At 41.8% G+C, this 16,020-nt stretch overlaps 1 protein-coding gene across 1 annotated transcript; it reads left to right on the top strand.

The window, feature by feature from the left end:
- The first annotated feature begins 606 nt into the window (after window positions 1–606).
- pdp1 (pyruvate dehydrogenase phosphatase catalytic subunit 1) lies at window positions 607–8,224 on the top strand. Its single transcript, XM_063879827.1, has 9 exons — window positions 607–729; window positions 3,125–3,389; window positions 3,473–3,640; window positions 4,064–4,275; window positions 4,637–4,718; window positions 5,004–5,098; window positions 5,193–5,361; window positions 5,449–5,667; window positions 6,068–8,224. The coding sequence occupies exons 2-9, from the start codon at window positions 3,138–3,140 to the stop codon at window positions 6,446–6,448; spliced, it is 1,578 nt and encodes a 525-aa protein (XP_063735897.1). The 5' UTR covers window positions 607–729; window positions 3,125–3,137; the 3' UTR covers window positions 6,449–8,224.
- The last annotated feature ends 7,796 nt before the right edge of the window (window positions 8,225–16,020 follow it).

Here is a 16,020-nt window from a genome sequence, read left to right as displayed (position 1 = left end):
AGTTTGAGTGGAGTCATGTTGCCAAAGAATGACAGGTTCTAAATGTTCTGTGGGAATTAAGGGAGCACACAGTTTAGGAGCAAACAAACCACACATAAATAGAGAGAAAAGCTCACCTCTGATTTTAAAGGCCCTTTTCCTGGTCTTTATTGAAAAAACATACAGATATACAAACGTTGCGTTGCATGTGCTACACATCATAGTACAGAGAAACAATAATATGCATTTAGATAATATAATATTAGTAGATTATTGTTAGAATTGAACAAACTTCGATAGTATAAAGAATTAAGTATCAAAACATATTCCTCTTGAAAGAGTTCAACATACACTCAGTGGTTACGTTTGAGTCTTAACATACTTTACATTCACACTTAGGTTTAATTTAGGGTACGTTTAGAATTCATTTGTTATATTCTTCTTCCACCTTATTTTCAGAGGTGGAAGAAGTACTCAGATTGTGTACTTAGGTAAAAGTAAAAGAACCGGAGTGTAGGAATACTACCTTCCTGGTAATACGTAATGGTAATGCATAATGCGTTGTGTAATGTTCAGGCCCTGGTTTTAAAAGTCCTGCTCGTGCGTGAGGGGCTGACGTGACGTCATCACGGCTGTCAGAGTTTAGCTAATCAGCGTCCAGTTTTCAGTGTGGCGCTTCTGAATGATACAGACCGGAGGGGTGGTGTTAAGTCATGAACTTCAATAACTTCTTCAAAGCAATCGGTTAAGGTGAGTCTGAATATTGCTCTGCGCTCTTCAACATTTCGGTATAGGGTGTGATGTGCGTGTCCCTTTAGGTCTTATGTGAGCAGACATTATGCAGTTTGAAGTTGGTGGGTGTAACCCAGACACCACTAGCTAACCTAAACATTAGCATGAATTTGGCTGCTGTCCCTGGTTTACTGACGCACATCGCTTGTATTTGAGTGATTACCTTTATATTACCTGTTAATGCCAGATAAATGCCCTAATGTGGCTCTGAGATGAATGCTGTGTGTTGCAAGGTACGCTAACTGCTCTGATGTTAGCTTGTGGTTTGGTTGACTTGCTACTAGCTTCGGGAGGCTAGTGATGACAACTTTCTTGCAGAGCTCGGAGCTGGGACGGGCCCTCTGTGGTTTTTGTGACTCATACATAGTTTAAGTTAAGGGTGTTAGGCTTTCGCTAAGCTCACTCAAACCGAGCGAGTTTACCCTGGGGCGTTTGAGGAGTTTTGCACTGAAAGGTTTTAGAGTCACTTGAGCTGAGATCACCTGTGCTGCTGCAGCTTTAACCAGAAAGGGACTAAAAGGAGCTCTGAGCAGCTGCAGATATACTTAAACTATGTAATAGATTATATGGAGATACGCACTCAGGGTCCAGTTCAGGGGGACATCATGACCAGACAGAACATTTCTCAGGATCCAAATGTCAGGGCTGAGATTCTCGCCAAAGCTATTTTTAGCCCTGTTGACCTAAAATTGGAAAAAAGGGCAGAGTTGCAAGTAGGTTCAAGCTAGGGTGGTCTCCTAATGCACATGTTCCTGCAACATAACAACATGAGCTGAGTATGGCACAGTAACACATAACAAGGTTAGAAAAACTTACCCTTGGTTTTATATTTCCACATTGTATGCTTGCTGAGATAGCAGGATACTCTATTAGGGTGTGCATGCAGAAAGGTTTGAAGATTAGTATTAGAGACATTTCAGTTTCCCTTTACAACTAGATAATGGTACCAGTTCATTAGGTTCACCTAGCTTAATCAAATGCAGTCTAATAAAACAATCGTGTATACATAACTCTTTATGATTGTTAGAATTAAACTGTACAAAAGATGTGTGTTCAACTATTAGACCTGTCAGTCTTACACAATAGAAATCAACCACAAAGATCATAACGTTGGACCTCTAAAACTGAACATTACTTCCAGAAGAGGTATGTTGTATTGCCAGATTGTGATATTAGACTGCACCTTATAGCCTGATAATTGACTATCTGTATTATGTTGTTGATCTGTATCTAATTAGCCACAATATGCTGCATGAACAGAGGCATGACGACATCCTTCACATAAAACCATTGTTACCTACCATGATATTCAAACCTGATCTCTTTCATTCCTTTCCCTCACCATTCCCATCTGGTGTCTGAAAATTCACTTCAAGACTTGACATTTCAAAATTGTTCAAATTTGTATCCCCTTGCTGCGGCTGACTTAAACACAAATATTTACTCGTACACTTCCTAGGCGCATAGCTGCATTTCACCACATGGGAACAGCATTAAGATGTGTCTGATGTTCGGCTCAGTAACCATCCAGGGTGTTCTCTACTCAACGGCAGTTAATCAAAAATCTGCTTAATCCATTGATCCAATTTAATGTGAATCACTCACATGACACATAATATGAGAACGGAGGCTCATAGGGATAGAGCTTTAATACCAAAGATTGGATATTCAAGATTCAAAGGTTTTACGGTTTTAATGTCATATGCACATAAGCTACATTGTAGTAATGGCAATGAAAACCTTAAGTCCCGAGCTCCTCCAACAATGCAACATAGTTATTTAAAACATAAAACAATCAAACAAATGAACAATAAGATAAAAAAGAGAATAAAATACAAATAAATAAAAAGTGCAAGAAGAAGTCTATATACGAGTAAATAGAATATGATATACAACAGCAGAATGTAGAGATACAGTGTACTGTAAGTTAAATTAAATAGTTTTTATTACAGTGATATCTATGTAGATAAATACATTGTAATAGTTAATAGTCTTATGGCCTGTGGAATGAAAATGTCTCTGAGGATATGATTGAAACATTGATATTTCAATATTGAAAATTGTACTGGGTTGGTAGTTTTATATAGAAAACAAATCATCACCTATATTTAGTTGTTTTGGAAGTGTTTAAGGTCCTTCTACAAACGGTCCCAACTTCTAATTTAACCTCATAATCCTTTTCTGTTTTCACACTGTTTTCCTGATGGGTCACAGAGAGACCACCCTGTTCTGTGCAGGTGAACGCCTCTTGATAAAAGAACATACAGCTGTTTCTGTCAGAGCTGTGTATGTACAGGGTGTCTTTTCAATAGCTTGTACATAACTGGTTTTCTCTTTGTGTATGTTCCTGCAGAGCACATTCAGCCATGCCTGTGACGTCTCAGCTGCTCAGGGGCCTGCCTCGTGCCAAGCTCTGGGCCTCGGGTCTGTTACCATGCCAACAACACCAGTCCCAGCTAGGAGCCATTACTAACAGTTCCCCCTCAAGACAGCCCTCTTCTGTATCGCAGAGCCATCAGCACTCGAGAAGTTACCAGACAACCTCAGTGCTTCGCAGCTACATCCTCACACCGCCGCAGGTCAACTCTATCCTGAAAGCCAACGAGTACAGCTTCAAGGTTTGTGGTAATTCAAGCAAACATCTGGCCTTCTCTCTATGTTTACGTTTTCATCTCACCATTTTTACATGATGATGTTCCAGGTGCCAGAGTTTGATGGGAAGAATGTGTCATCAGTGATGGGCTTTGAGAGTAATCAGCTGCCGGCCAACGCTCCGATAGAAGACCGCAGAAGTGCAGCCACGTGCCTGCAGACGAGAGGAATGCTGCTGGGTGTGTTTGACGGCCATGCAGGCTGTGCCTGTGCACAGGTAAAGCTGACAAAACGTCATTATATATGACCTCACTACCTCCCTGCTTCGTCTTCCAAATTTAATAGAGACAGATGTTCTTCTAAAGGGACTCTTTTGAGTAAAATATCTTTAACTAACCTGCAAAAATAAATGATTTAGTTTATAGCATGGCAAGCACCTGATGAAATTAGGGTGGTAACTATTAAACTTGCTGGTTGGAGGTTAAGATCTTACTGCTCTTTACAGACATTCTTCTACTATGTAGGAATTAAAGGCAAGTCATTGAATTGATACCAATTTATATTTTAGAAATTGAAATGTTAGACCTGACGCATTTCAAATCCAATTACAACAAGACCACTCCATTTGTGGTTTTCTTCGTTATTTCTCTATACCCTGATGCATCAACATTATATTTTGAACTCTCCTCTTCTCTGCCAGGCACTGAGTGAGAGGTTGTTTTACTACATAGCGGTGTCTCTGCTGCCCCATAATACACTGTGTGAGCTCGAAGCAGCGGTGGAGGCCGGCCGGGCCCTCAGTCCTATTCTGCAGTGGCACAAACACCCCAACGACTACTTCAGCAGAGAGGCCCAGACTCTCTACTTCAACAGCCTCCGAACATACTGGCAGGAGTTAATAGATCTGACCAGGTGAGAACCAGAGGATACACAACAAAGTCTGAAACAACAGCACTGAGGCAAACATGCAGGCTTCTTCATTAACTTCAGTGAGACCAGTATGTTATCAGAACTACACTTAAGGCACTGCCAAAAAACAGTGCACTGTCTGCTGGAGATAATTCTTCAGTTGTACAATAGTTTAAAAAAAGTGCAATATGAAGACTGGTTATTTGGCTTTCCCAACATTTCCGATTCCACTTCATCGTCTGTGCCTTATAGCAACACGCCCACACCAACACTGGCGCTTCAGATGTTTTGCCAATAGCGCTGTTTTCTGTTCTTGACCTTTCTGTCTGTGTGTTTAACACATATTACTCCCTCTTTTCTTCAGCCCAGGCGACGTTCCAGACACACGCGAGGCGTTGCTGAACGCCTTCAAGAGGCTGGACAATGACATCTCCCTGGAGGCTCAGGTAGAAACTCTCAGCTGTGTTAATGGGAAACAGAGCTGCTAGTTTGTCATTCTAAAGTAACAAAATCACAAGTTTTTGGTGATTTTAGAGAAATTAAAACATCATATTTAAATATGTTATTCCATTTCCCTAAATACTTCACACTGGTCCTTTTAAGATGCATCTTGAATATCGCTGTCGCACCAAGGCAGCAGTGCATAAAAAATGTAGGCATCCAAGTTTAACTTTTATGGATTAAAGAGGAGCTCAGGTGTCATTCACTCACAGTGTTGCTCTGCCCTGCAGGTTGGAGACCCGAATGCTTTCCTGCACTACTGGGTTCTGAGGGTTGCCTTTTCTGGAGCAACGGCCTGTGTGGCTCACATCGATGGATCAGACCTGTGAGGAGGAAAAACACTTCCACACGCTCCTGTTAATGTGTTTAGTGACATACATTTTTGAACTAAACTGATGTTTATCCTTTCTGTTTTAAAGTTACATTGCCAATTCAGGAGACGCTCGGGCAGTGTTGGGGGTGCAGGAGGAGGACGGTTCGTTCACCGCTCACACACTCTCTAACGACCACAGCGCCCAGAATGAGGAAGAGGTGGAACGGATACGAGCTGAACACCCTCCTTCAGAGAGGAAGACAGTTATACGACAGGTAATAATCCTACCAATGTGCTTTATGTGGTTGTTGTTGCAGCATTTATTCAAACCCCCCCCCTCTTTCTGTCCGCCCATTTATCAGGACCGGTTGCTCGGGCTGCTCATGCCGCTGCGTGCTTTTGGAGATGTGAAGTTCAAGTGGAGTATTGAGTTGCAGAAGTGTGTGTTGGAGTCCGGGCCGGATCAGCTCCATGAAAACGAGCACACCAAGTTTATCCCTCCAAACTACCACACACCCCCCTACCTGACGGCCGAGCCAGAGATTACCTACCACAAACTGCGGCCACAGGATCGCTTCATGGTGAGAGAAGACAAATCCGTTTGTTTCCAAAAGTAATGGCAGTAATACATAACTCTTTGTACAGGAGATTTCTATCCTTAAATTCAGACTTAATTACTACTTTATCAACGTTTCCCGAAAAAAAAGGTGCTCTGAGCTGACGACTCTTCCCCGAATTGTATAAACCGCATCGAGTTAATCAACATACGATTCTATCTTTTCTATTACATTGCTTTTCTGAACAACATTTTTTTCTACTGGCAGTATTAGTCAAATTTGATGATAAATATTCTGACATAAAGCTCATTGACTGTTCTAACTCAAGGCATAATAACTTACAGTATGTGTTTGTGAGAAACTTATCTTTTCCTATGTTACAATCGTATGTTTTCTGATTCCTCTTGTTTGCCTGTCCCGGCAGGTGATTGGCTCCGACGGTCTCTGGGAGACCCTCCACAGACAGGAAGTGGTTCGTATTGTGGGGGAGTATATAACAGGGGTGCACCAGCGTCAGCCCCTCAAAGTGGGAGGTTACAAGGTCACCCTGGGACAGATGCAGGAGCTGCTCGACGAGAGAAAGGCTCGCGAGTCTTCCGCTTTCGAGGATCAGAACTCGGCGACCCACCTGATACGTCACTCGGTGGGAAACAACGAATTTGGCACAGTTGACCACGAGAGACTGTCGAAAATGCTGTCGCTGCCCGAGGAGCTGGCTCGCATGTACCGCGACGACATCACCATTATCATCTCTCAGTTTAATCCTCATGTGATCGGAGCTCAGAGACAAGATGGGCAGTCCTGAGCTGTACATTCACCAGTGTTCCACTGAGAATAACACACACTTGTGTAACTGTTTACACACACGCACACTCTGTGGACAAACAGGCCATGATGAGAAAATATCTGCCCAGCAGGATTGTTTTAACTCTATTTAAGTAAATAACTGGTATGTTTGTATGCAGTGCTAGGGAAGATCCAGTTCCTCGTGAAGATCTTCGTTGGATAGAAGTCTCTTATATGACACTATTTATGCTGCCTCGGGCAACCCTTATATACACACCTCTCTGCGTGGCTGATAAGACGCTGTTACAAACTGACTTTTGTGCCAAAACACTCGACCTCCTCGTCTGCTGAAAGACTCTAAGGGGTTGAAATTGTAGATCTTCCAAAGAGCGTAATGGTTGGGACTCGATGCAGCACTGACTCAACCTGATCCTCTGATATGGACTCCTACTGGGCTGTGTCATTGTAACACCAACACTCTTTCTCAGGTGTTATTTCCAACCCAGTCACAATATTTCTCCCTTTATGTGCTGCCCCTGTGTCTACTTAACATGCACATGTTCTACATTTACACTTAAGTATTTGGATGATTTACTCCAGTGCACTGGATGTCAAGTAAAACAGTGTCTGTGAGATGTAAAGGTGGAGTCTGCCTCTCTGGAGAAATGTTATTGATATTTGATCTCCTCACACAAACAAATACACCCCCCTGTCAGTCCTGTTGGCATATGCCAGATTTACATCCTTGGCCTTTTCACGCCCTCTGTTGCTGATTGGCTGGATATGTGTTGTGGCTTGTTCCGAACCACTTAGTTTGTTCCCATTTACAGAACCAGAGCTGTGTATGAACCACAGATTAATGTGCATATACAGACCTGACAGCTAGCAGACCTTAATAAGATATTGACTGAATTTGATATAAAGTGTACCATCACTGACTCCAGCTGTGCTGACGTTAAGCTTTAAAGTGCTCTCTCCAACGTATTGGCATTCTGATAACCATCCTGTAGGGTAAAGATGATTATAGGGAAGAGAAAGACAAATGATTCAGTTACAGTATCTATTTAAATAGATACTGGATACCTCCTTTAAGTGCTTCAAATGAAAATAAACGGACATTTTCTTCTTTTTTAAAGTGTCACCAGCCAAAAAGGTTCAGAAATACAGAAATACTTTATTCATCCCAAACTGGGAAATTGTTTTAAAAGGTTGGGAAACACTGAGCTAGGTTTTCAATATGCTGAAACACTGAGCAATAAAAACTTTTACAGATATTTACAGACTACACACTTATGTACTGAAAGGAGGACATGCATGTGAACTACAGGTATATTGTCAGAGCGGTAATTAAGTGAATTACGGTTCATATATATACATATATAATACAATCCTGAGTTAAATCAAAGTTTGTAGCTTTTTTTTTCTCAAGTTTTATGGGTTAAAAGGGATGCTTGTTAAGGGTTCATCTTACATCATATTATTTATGAAGCTTTTTCAGTTTGGGTAACACTTTGACTTTAGTGTATATGACAGCCACGTTGAAAGCAGAAGCACTCCTGATACTCTCCAGTTAAACACTAATGACCGGGTCGAAGCGGCGTGTTCAAGTGTGTTTGAGCCCACAGGAAAGAGCAGAATGTCAATTTTATTTGTGCTATTTGAATATCAGATTATTTAAAAGCTTTCACAGCACATGTATGTTACACATCTTTATCTACAGTTGTATGTATGAAATGTAACTCATGTGGATTATGTTTTGTATATGGAAATGCTTTAATAAAACTCATAATACCAACCACTGGGTGCCCTTATTTCGTGTTTCGGTTAAGAAAGGCTGGCCTGGTGTAGAACTCACTGCCACAACCCTGAATGCAGCAGGACGTCCCGCTAACCGACAGCCATCTGAGGTCAGTGTGTGTCAGGCATACAGGTTTCAGGTTGCAAGTGTGCCGGTCACTGCTACCTAAGCTGGTGCGCTGTCACTGTTCAGTTTATATCGGTGCATCATATTATACTTTATTGCAGAGCTTATAAAGGTTAGAATACTCGATTCCGATTGGTCAATTTGGGCCTTTCAGAGATTGTTGATACTCTCTAACTCGATAACCTGACCGTTGCTCAGGAGGATCAAGGGACTATGTGCAGTCATATCAATCCACACCAAGAAGTGTATACTTTGTATACTTTACTATGACGTTTTTAAGACTTTTTGCCATACTATATCCCACACACACTTACTTTTTTGCCCTTTTTATAGCATATCATACTATGATTTTCTTAAATGGTAATTAAATGCTTCCCTTTCCCCAAAATGTTGTCTTTTTCTAATGTGTAGTATTTTATAACCTAAATCTCAGATTCACAAGTGGGATAGATAATGGCATAGGCTACTATACTAGGATTCTATTATATTTTCTGTTTTACATGCTTGACCGTAGTATAAATGTTCCTCCTAATATAATATAAAGCAATAATTCACAGATTTCAACTTCCTTTTTAGAGTTGGAATGATATAATAAAATTCACATTTGCCATTGCAGATCTCATACCTCCAAGGCTGAGAAATGCAATAATAAATGATAGAGATCGTTTTTCATAATGCTACCAATGGCAGGTGTCCTTAAACACACTGTGTTTTGTCTGTAGATAAAATAGATGAATCATGTTCAGAGTGTCTGCTTCTTCCTCATTCTGCTGAGAATGTAAAGTTAAAGGTTCAGTCAGTCAGGATTTTCTTTTCCTGGTAAGACTTATATATATTATTTATTTGTACTCCACTAACATTCTCAATGCAGGATATTTAACTGTAATGAGGTATATTTACCATTAGATTTCCTCCACCATTGACAGTGACACCACTAACTGCAATGGTTTGATTTCTTATTTTCAGGAAACAGTCAGTAGAAACCACCACTAGATGCTGCTGCAGTATTAGACATGACAAAATGTCTAATAAGGCACAAGGATATGGAATTATTTTAATATTTACATTAAACGCATCAATTTATAATAATCTTCATTGTAAAAATACTTCCCATAAGTTATTTTACATAAAAATATCTATGTCATTAATACGACAATCAAAAGGACTCTCAAGGTTTAAAAAAGACTATAAAGTTGATATTATTATATTAGCATTTTTCTTTTTAGAACATTGTTAACTTGTTTTAAAAGAGTATATATTAAAGGTGCCATAGAATGCATCTATCTGGTATTTAAATTGTTCTCTGATGTCTACAAAGAAGGTATATAACTTTGGTTGATCCAAAAAATTTCCAGATGTGGTTTTACAGACCCATTTAAAACCCTATGATTTGATCCTAGAATGAAACGAGCTGAATTCTCTTATTTGGGGCTCATTTAAATAATTAAGACGAGCTCTGCTCTGATTGGCTGGTTTACAAGGCGCAATCCATGGCTGCCTCAGAGCCCACAGAAGTAAGTGAAGTTCACGAAACTGTGAGAGATGAACCATGGAGGATATTGGCATCCAGCCTTACATGTTTGAACCTTTATCGGAGGAGGAAACCGATGAATTTGAAGAACAGCCAGTTGGTCGGAGATTGGAGAGCAACGTTACGGAGTGGTAAATGTTAGCGTGAGCAGGGGCGGACAACCAAAAAATTGGCCCTGGCATTTTGGACCAGACTGGCCCACCACATTCGATAACGCACACCTTTTCGGTCTTTTGAATGTGTATAGCAACTGTGCAACTCTTTAAAACCACGTACCATAAGCCATGTATTGAGTGGATATATATATATATATATATATATAAATAATATATATAATAATAATGTATATCATATATATTTATATATATATTATATTATATATATGCGTATATATATGTATATATATATATATATATATATATATATATATATATACATGATCAATTTTGCATGTAATATTACTAAGCCTATGTCTTTTCACTTCATCAATATCAAACGGTTTCTGATCGCCAACAACAAGCTAAAAACTCTTTATTATTTTATTATATAACATATATATACATATATATAATATTGCAGTGGGCCGTTGCAGAGCTGAGCAAGAGGCTGAGGGCTAAATACACAATGTCTTATAAACACCTGTGTTTACAATACAAACTAACTTGGCCATAGAACATTAGCCAAACATATTTTATTGACGTCTTATCATTTTATCAGGTTTACCAGGGGGTTGGGTTGCTTTAGCCTACTCATTACAAGTGTTCTGAAAGGAGTCCAGTTTACCGCAGGTTTTACTGCATGTCCCTGTTCAATGTCGCCCACCACCACTACTACCACTGGCATCAGCTACAGGAGCTAATGAAGTCCCTGCCGTGGCAAACATATCACTAATTTTGGCGAATTTGGCAGCATTGGCTTGAAGAGCCAGCTTTTTCTTTTCTCGCCGCTTCTTTGCACCTCTTTTTCGATTTCTCTCCATTTTCAAAGATCCGAACAGATTGGGCAAGCCCAGTGTCAGTTAAGAAAATAACCAATGGGCCGCAGACCTTGCGCTGGCTCTTTTTTTTGCCGAATGCATTACGCAGGCAGGACCAACACGAAAGGGGTTGGTGTTTAACGATGTGATGTGTCAATCGGGCTGCTGATCAACTGGTTTTATGGGCCGGTCAGACCAATATATAAATAAATAAAAAAGGGACTGTCGGCCAAAATAGCACGTCGGCCCACCTGGAAAATGCCCGGTATGCCAGATGGCCAGTCCGTCTGTGAGCGTTAGTGTTTCCAGTAGCTGGTGTATGCAAATGTTGGGGCTGGACTACCGTGTGTGACGTAACATACAGGGATTATTGTAATTCGCCCGTTTTACCGCTGTGATATGCATATTCAGGATTTGCACGTGAAGGAGGAAACAATGGTGTTTGAGGTTTACGGTCCATCCATCCATCCATCTTCTCCCGCTTTTCCGTCAGGGTCGCGGAGGTAACAGCTCCAGCAGAGAGCCCCAAACTTTCCTTTCCCTGGCCACATCAACCAGCTCTGACTGGGGGATTCCAAGGCGCTCCCAGGCCAGCGAAGAGATATAATCCCTCCACCTGGTCCTATAGGTCCAAATCCACAAAGCACATGTAGACCGGATGAGCGTACTCCCAGGCCCCCTCCAGGATCCTTGCGAGAGTGAAAAGCTGGTCCGTCGTTCCACGACCAGGACGAAAACCGCATTGTTCCTCTTCAATCTGAGGTTCGACAATCGGCCGAAAGTCCTTCTCCATGGCTTCTCCGAACTTCTCCCACACCCGCTGCTTTGCCTCGGCCACGGCTGAGGCTGCTGCCCTTCGGGCCTGTCGATACCTTGCAACTGCGTCAGGAGTACCCAGGGATAACATATCCCGGAAGGCCTCCTTCTTCAGTCGGACGGCTTCCCTGACCACCGGTGTCCACCACGACGTTCGAGGGTTACCGCCCCTTGAGGCACCTAAGACCTTGAGACCACAGCTCCCTGCCGCAGCTTCGGCAATAGAGGCTTTGAACACCGCCCACTCTGGTTCAATGTCCCCAGCCTCCACAGGGATGCCTGAAAAGCTCCGCCGGAGGTGTGAGTTGAAGGCCCCCTGGACATGGGACTCCTCCAGACGTTCCCAGTTCACCTGCACTACACGTTTGGGCTTACCAGGTCTGTCCAGAGGCTTCCCTCGCCACTCGACCCAACTCACCACCAGTTGGTGATCAGTTGACAACTCCGCCCCTCTCCTCACCCGAGTGTCCAAAACATGCGGCCTCAGGTCCGATGATACGATAACAAAATCGATCATGGACCTTCTGCCTAGGGTGCTCTGGTACCACGTACACTTATGAGCATCCTTATGTTCGAACATGGTGTTTGTTATGGCCAATCCATGACTAGCACAGAAGTCCAGTAGCAAACCACCACTCCGGTTCAGATCAGGGGGGCTGTTCCTCCCAATCACGCCCCTCCAAGTGTCTCCATCATTGCCAACGTGTGCGTTGAAGTCTCCCAGCAAGACTAAGGAGTCCCCTTCAGGAGCCCCATACAGGACTTCTTTCAGGGTCTCCAAGAAGGCCGAATACTCTGAACTGCTGTTTGGTGCATAAGCACACACAACAGTCAGAGTTTTCCCCCCCATGACCCGCAGGCGTAGGGAGGCGACCCTCTCGTCCACTGGGGTAAACTCCAACAAAGCGGCACTCAACCGGGGGCTTGTGAGTATTCCCACTCCCGCTCGGCGCCTCACACCTTGGGCAACTCCGGAGAAGAATAGAGTCCAACCCTTATCAAGAAGTAAGGTTCCAGAGCCGACGCTGTGCGTAGAGGTGAGCCCCACCAGATCCAACTGGTAACGCTCCACCTCCCGCACAAGCTCCGGCTCCTTCCCCCCAGAGAGGTGACATTCCACGTCCCCAAAGCCAACTTCTGTCGCCTGAGTCTTGTCCGTCGAGACCCTCTGCTTTCACTGCCACCCTTCTGGCAGCGCACCCGACCCCATCGTTGTTTCCCGTAGGTGGTGGGCCCGCAGGACGGAGAAGCGGAGGTGTTGCCCACGTTGCTTTTTCGGGCTGTGCCCGGCCAGGCTCCGTGGCAAGCCCGGCCACCAGACGCTCGCTGACGAGTCCTCCTTCTGGACCTGGCTCCAGAAGGGGACCCCGGGCTTCCTCCGGGCCGGGTATCCTCGCTTCCAATTGTGTTATTCATGGAGTCTTTTTGAACCAATCTTAGTCTGGCCCCTTACCTGAGACCAATTTGCCATGGGAGACCCTACCAGGAACACAAGGTTCCAGACAACACAGCCCCCAGGTTAATCGGGGCACACAAACCTCTCCACCACGATAAGGTCCTGGTTCTCAGAAAGGCTTTACGGTATGTTAGCTCAATGTACCGAACTCTCCTTATTCAACTATGCAAAGGTAAATACAGTTTTCCATTCTATGGCACCTTTAAACTGCAAACTGACTGATTTGTTTTGCATCTGTGTAACTGTGATAATGATTTTCTCATATGGTTCCCGGTAGTGACACATTGTAGGAAACATTGTATGACATTAGTATTACAGTGGGATTGAGTCACAACTAGTCCCTGAAAAAAACAATGTTACAGTTTGTTCATCATCACGTCGTCAGTGTGTTTGATTTATAAGGGCCATGTACTCAGTTTCTCAGCAGTAAACATAGCATTTGGTCTGATGTACTGTATGCATCATCCCCAGATGTTTGTTCCGGGACTAGGTTATAAAAGCACAATGAGTTACTGAAGTTTAAAGAATGTGTTTATATGCTCCTTTCTTTTCGCTGGGATTAAGGTGCTCGACGAGTAATACAATCATCCCACTCAAACTGTCTTTTTATTTACAATAATATAACAGAGGAGGTCACCCAATTCACTTAAAGTCACAAGGGGCAGCCAAAGCTTGTCAGGCCTCCAATGTGAAAATGAACACTCACTGTTTAAAATGACGCACTCGTTTTCATACAGACCTAAATTAAATGTATTTTAAAAGTCACACAAGTATGCAAAGTGCAGATATGTCTAGTTGTTTTTGGGGAATAAAAAGTACACATAGACTTTCAATATGTTGTGAGTTAGAGGATGGTTCGCTTCTCCTGCAAAACTTCAGTTTGGAGGAGTACCTTTAAGTTTACTGCAATGTCCCTGGAATGGGGGGGTTTAACTAATAGAATAGAATAGAATTACTTTATTGATCCCAATTTGGGAAACGCTTATGTTGCAGCAGCATAAAAACAAGGCAATCTAATTACAATATAAACATACAGTATATATATACATTTTTGACCAAAAATGTAGAGATAATATTAACAAATACAAAATATAAAAACAAAATATAAAGCAGGATTTAATATGTACAATAAGTGTGAGAGGTGTGGAATACTAATAGAATAAATATAGAATGTACAGTATGTTATAGGTAATATCCCAAATGTAAAAATGTAAATGGTGGTATTTTTTTGGAAGATGAATAAAGTGGTGAAACACTTCCTAATATTGGAATAAACTAAAGAATTATCTGCAACATGAAAGTTGGAAAGCTAACATGTTTTGATTATACAATGAGATAATATCTTATTCAGAATTTCTTTACTTTAATATTTACTGTACATTTATTTTCACTTCTCTCCCTCTAGACATTTATTTTTAACATCATTGTCAACTGTAACGTGACTAAGGATTTCCTCATGGACGTTGTGATACTTGTACATGTAGTATACTTCTGTAGCATATTTATGTAACTGTGCAAATAATCTCTTTGAGTGTGTTGTTGCATGTTGTGTACAGTTCGTTGGATTTAAGCCAGATGTTTAGTTCTTGTGAGCACTGTGGCATTAATGTCGCTTGTCTTTGAATATGGAAAAGTATAACACAAATACTTTTGAAATAAGATTAAACGTTGATTTACTGACATCTTTTTGATTTACATTTTAAATATACATGAAAAGCTGGTGTCAAATCAACACAATCACTGCAGATTTTGAAGGTAAATCAATCAACATAGTATTTCTTTTTTAGAATTAAATGGTACGCAACACATTGGGGGGAAAACATTTTGGACAAAAACAACTGTGTGCGACTGCGTGGTGAAGGTCAGGCCATCCATCACACAGTTTACTCTCCCTGTCTTCCATCCACCTCCTCTGTATTAACTTTAAACCCCTTCCAAAAGCTCTCAACAACTGTGTGTGTGTGTGTGTGTGTGTGTGTGTGTGTGTGTGTGTGTGTGTGTGTGTGTGTGTGTGTGTGTGTGTGTGTGTGTGTGTGTGTGTGTGTGTGTGTGTGTGTGTGTGTGTTGTGGAAAGTGTTGCCAGGATACAGGCGAGGAGAGAGTGCAGACACAAACACAGGAGAGGTACCATGTTGAGTTTTATGTGATGTAGCGCAGTCCACTAACTGTTCACCATTTTGCTTTTGGTGGCTGCAGCAGGTCACATTCAATGACTCATCTCCACACACACACACACACACACACACACACACACACACACACACACACACACACACACACACACACACACACACACACACACACACACACACACACACAACGCACACACACACACACACACACAAACGCACACCCACACACACACACACGGCACAAGGTCAGTTTTATGTGAAGTGGTGGAGAGTAACTAGAACGGTACTTGAGTACAAATTCTGAGGTACTTTTAGAATTTCATTTTTGTTGTTTGATTATATTCCAACTCCACCACATCTCAATGGACTTTTTTGCAATTACATTTATCTGACAGCTTTAGTAACTTTGGAGATTCAGATATATCATTTAACATGAAAATATAACTAATAAATGATGCTGTGTTATTATAGGTTACGCTGCCCAAAAGTATTTAACTGTAAGAATGATCCCCAACTTTAGTTGACACTTAAAGTGATAAAACACATTAATGTCTCAATAATTAAAATTCAATAAGGGCCCCCTGCATAATGACTACTTTTCCTCTTCAAGTATATGTTGATGCACATATTTTTGTGAGATTTCTAACACAGAACCAGTAACGTTCCACACTGCGGTCATGCAACGTTTACTTTTTCCTTCCCACTGCACATGTTGAACATTTGGACCCTCACATGTGTTTTTGAGAGTGATTTTTT

This window comes from Eleginops maclovinus, chromosome 3, assembly GCF_036324505.1.
Source record: "Eleginops maclovinus isolate JMC-PN-2008 ecotype Puerto Natales chromosome 3, JC_Emac_rtc_rv5, whole genome shotgun sequence".
NCBI lineage: Eukaryota > Metazoa > Chordata > Actinopteri > Perciformes > Eleginopidae > Eleginops > Eleginops maclovinus.
Note: the sequence above shows the minus strand (reverse complement) of the source record. Positions and strands in the feature narration are given on the sequence as shown.

Coding starts and splice junctions, on each gene's coding strand:
- pdp1 (XM_063879827.1), top strand. CDS start 3,138: ATGCCTGTGACGTCTCAGCTGCTCAGGGGCCTGCCTCGTGCCAAGCTC. Junction 4,276..4,636: donor GAGTTAATAGATCTGACCAG/GTGAGAACCAGA, acceptor TCTTTTCTTCAG/CCCAGGCGACGTTCCAGACA. Junction 5,668..6,067: donor GGCCACAGGATCGCTTCATG/GTGAGAGAAGAC, acceptor CTGTCCCGGCAG/GTGATTGGCTCCGACGGTCT.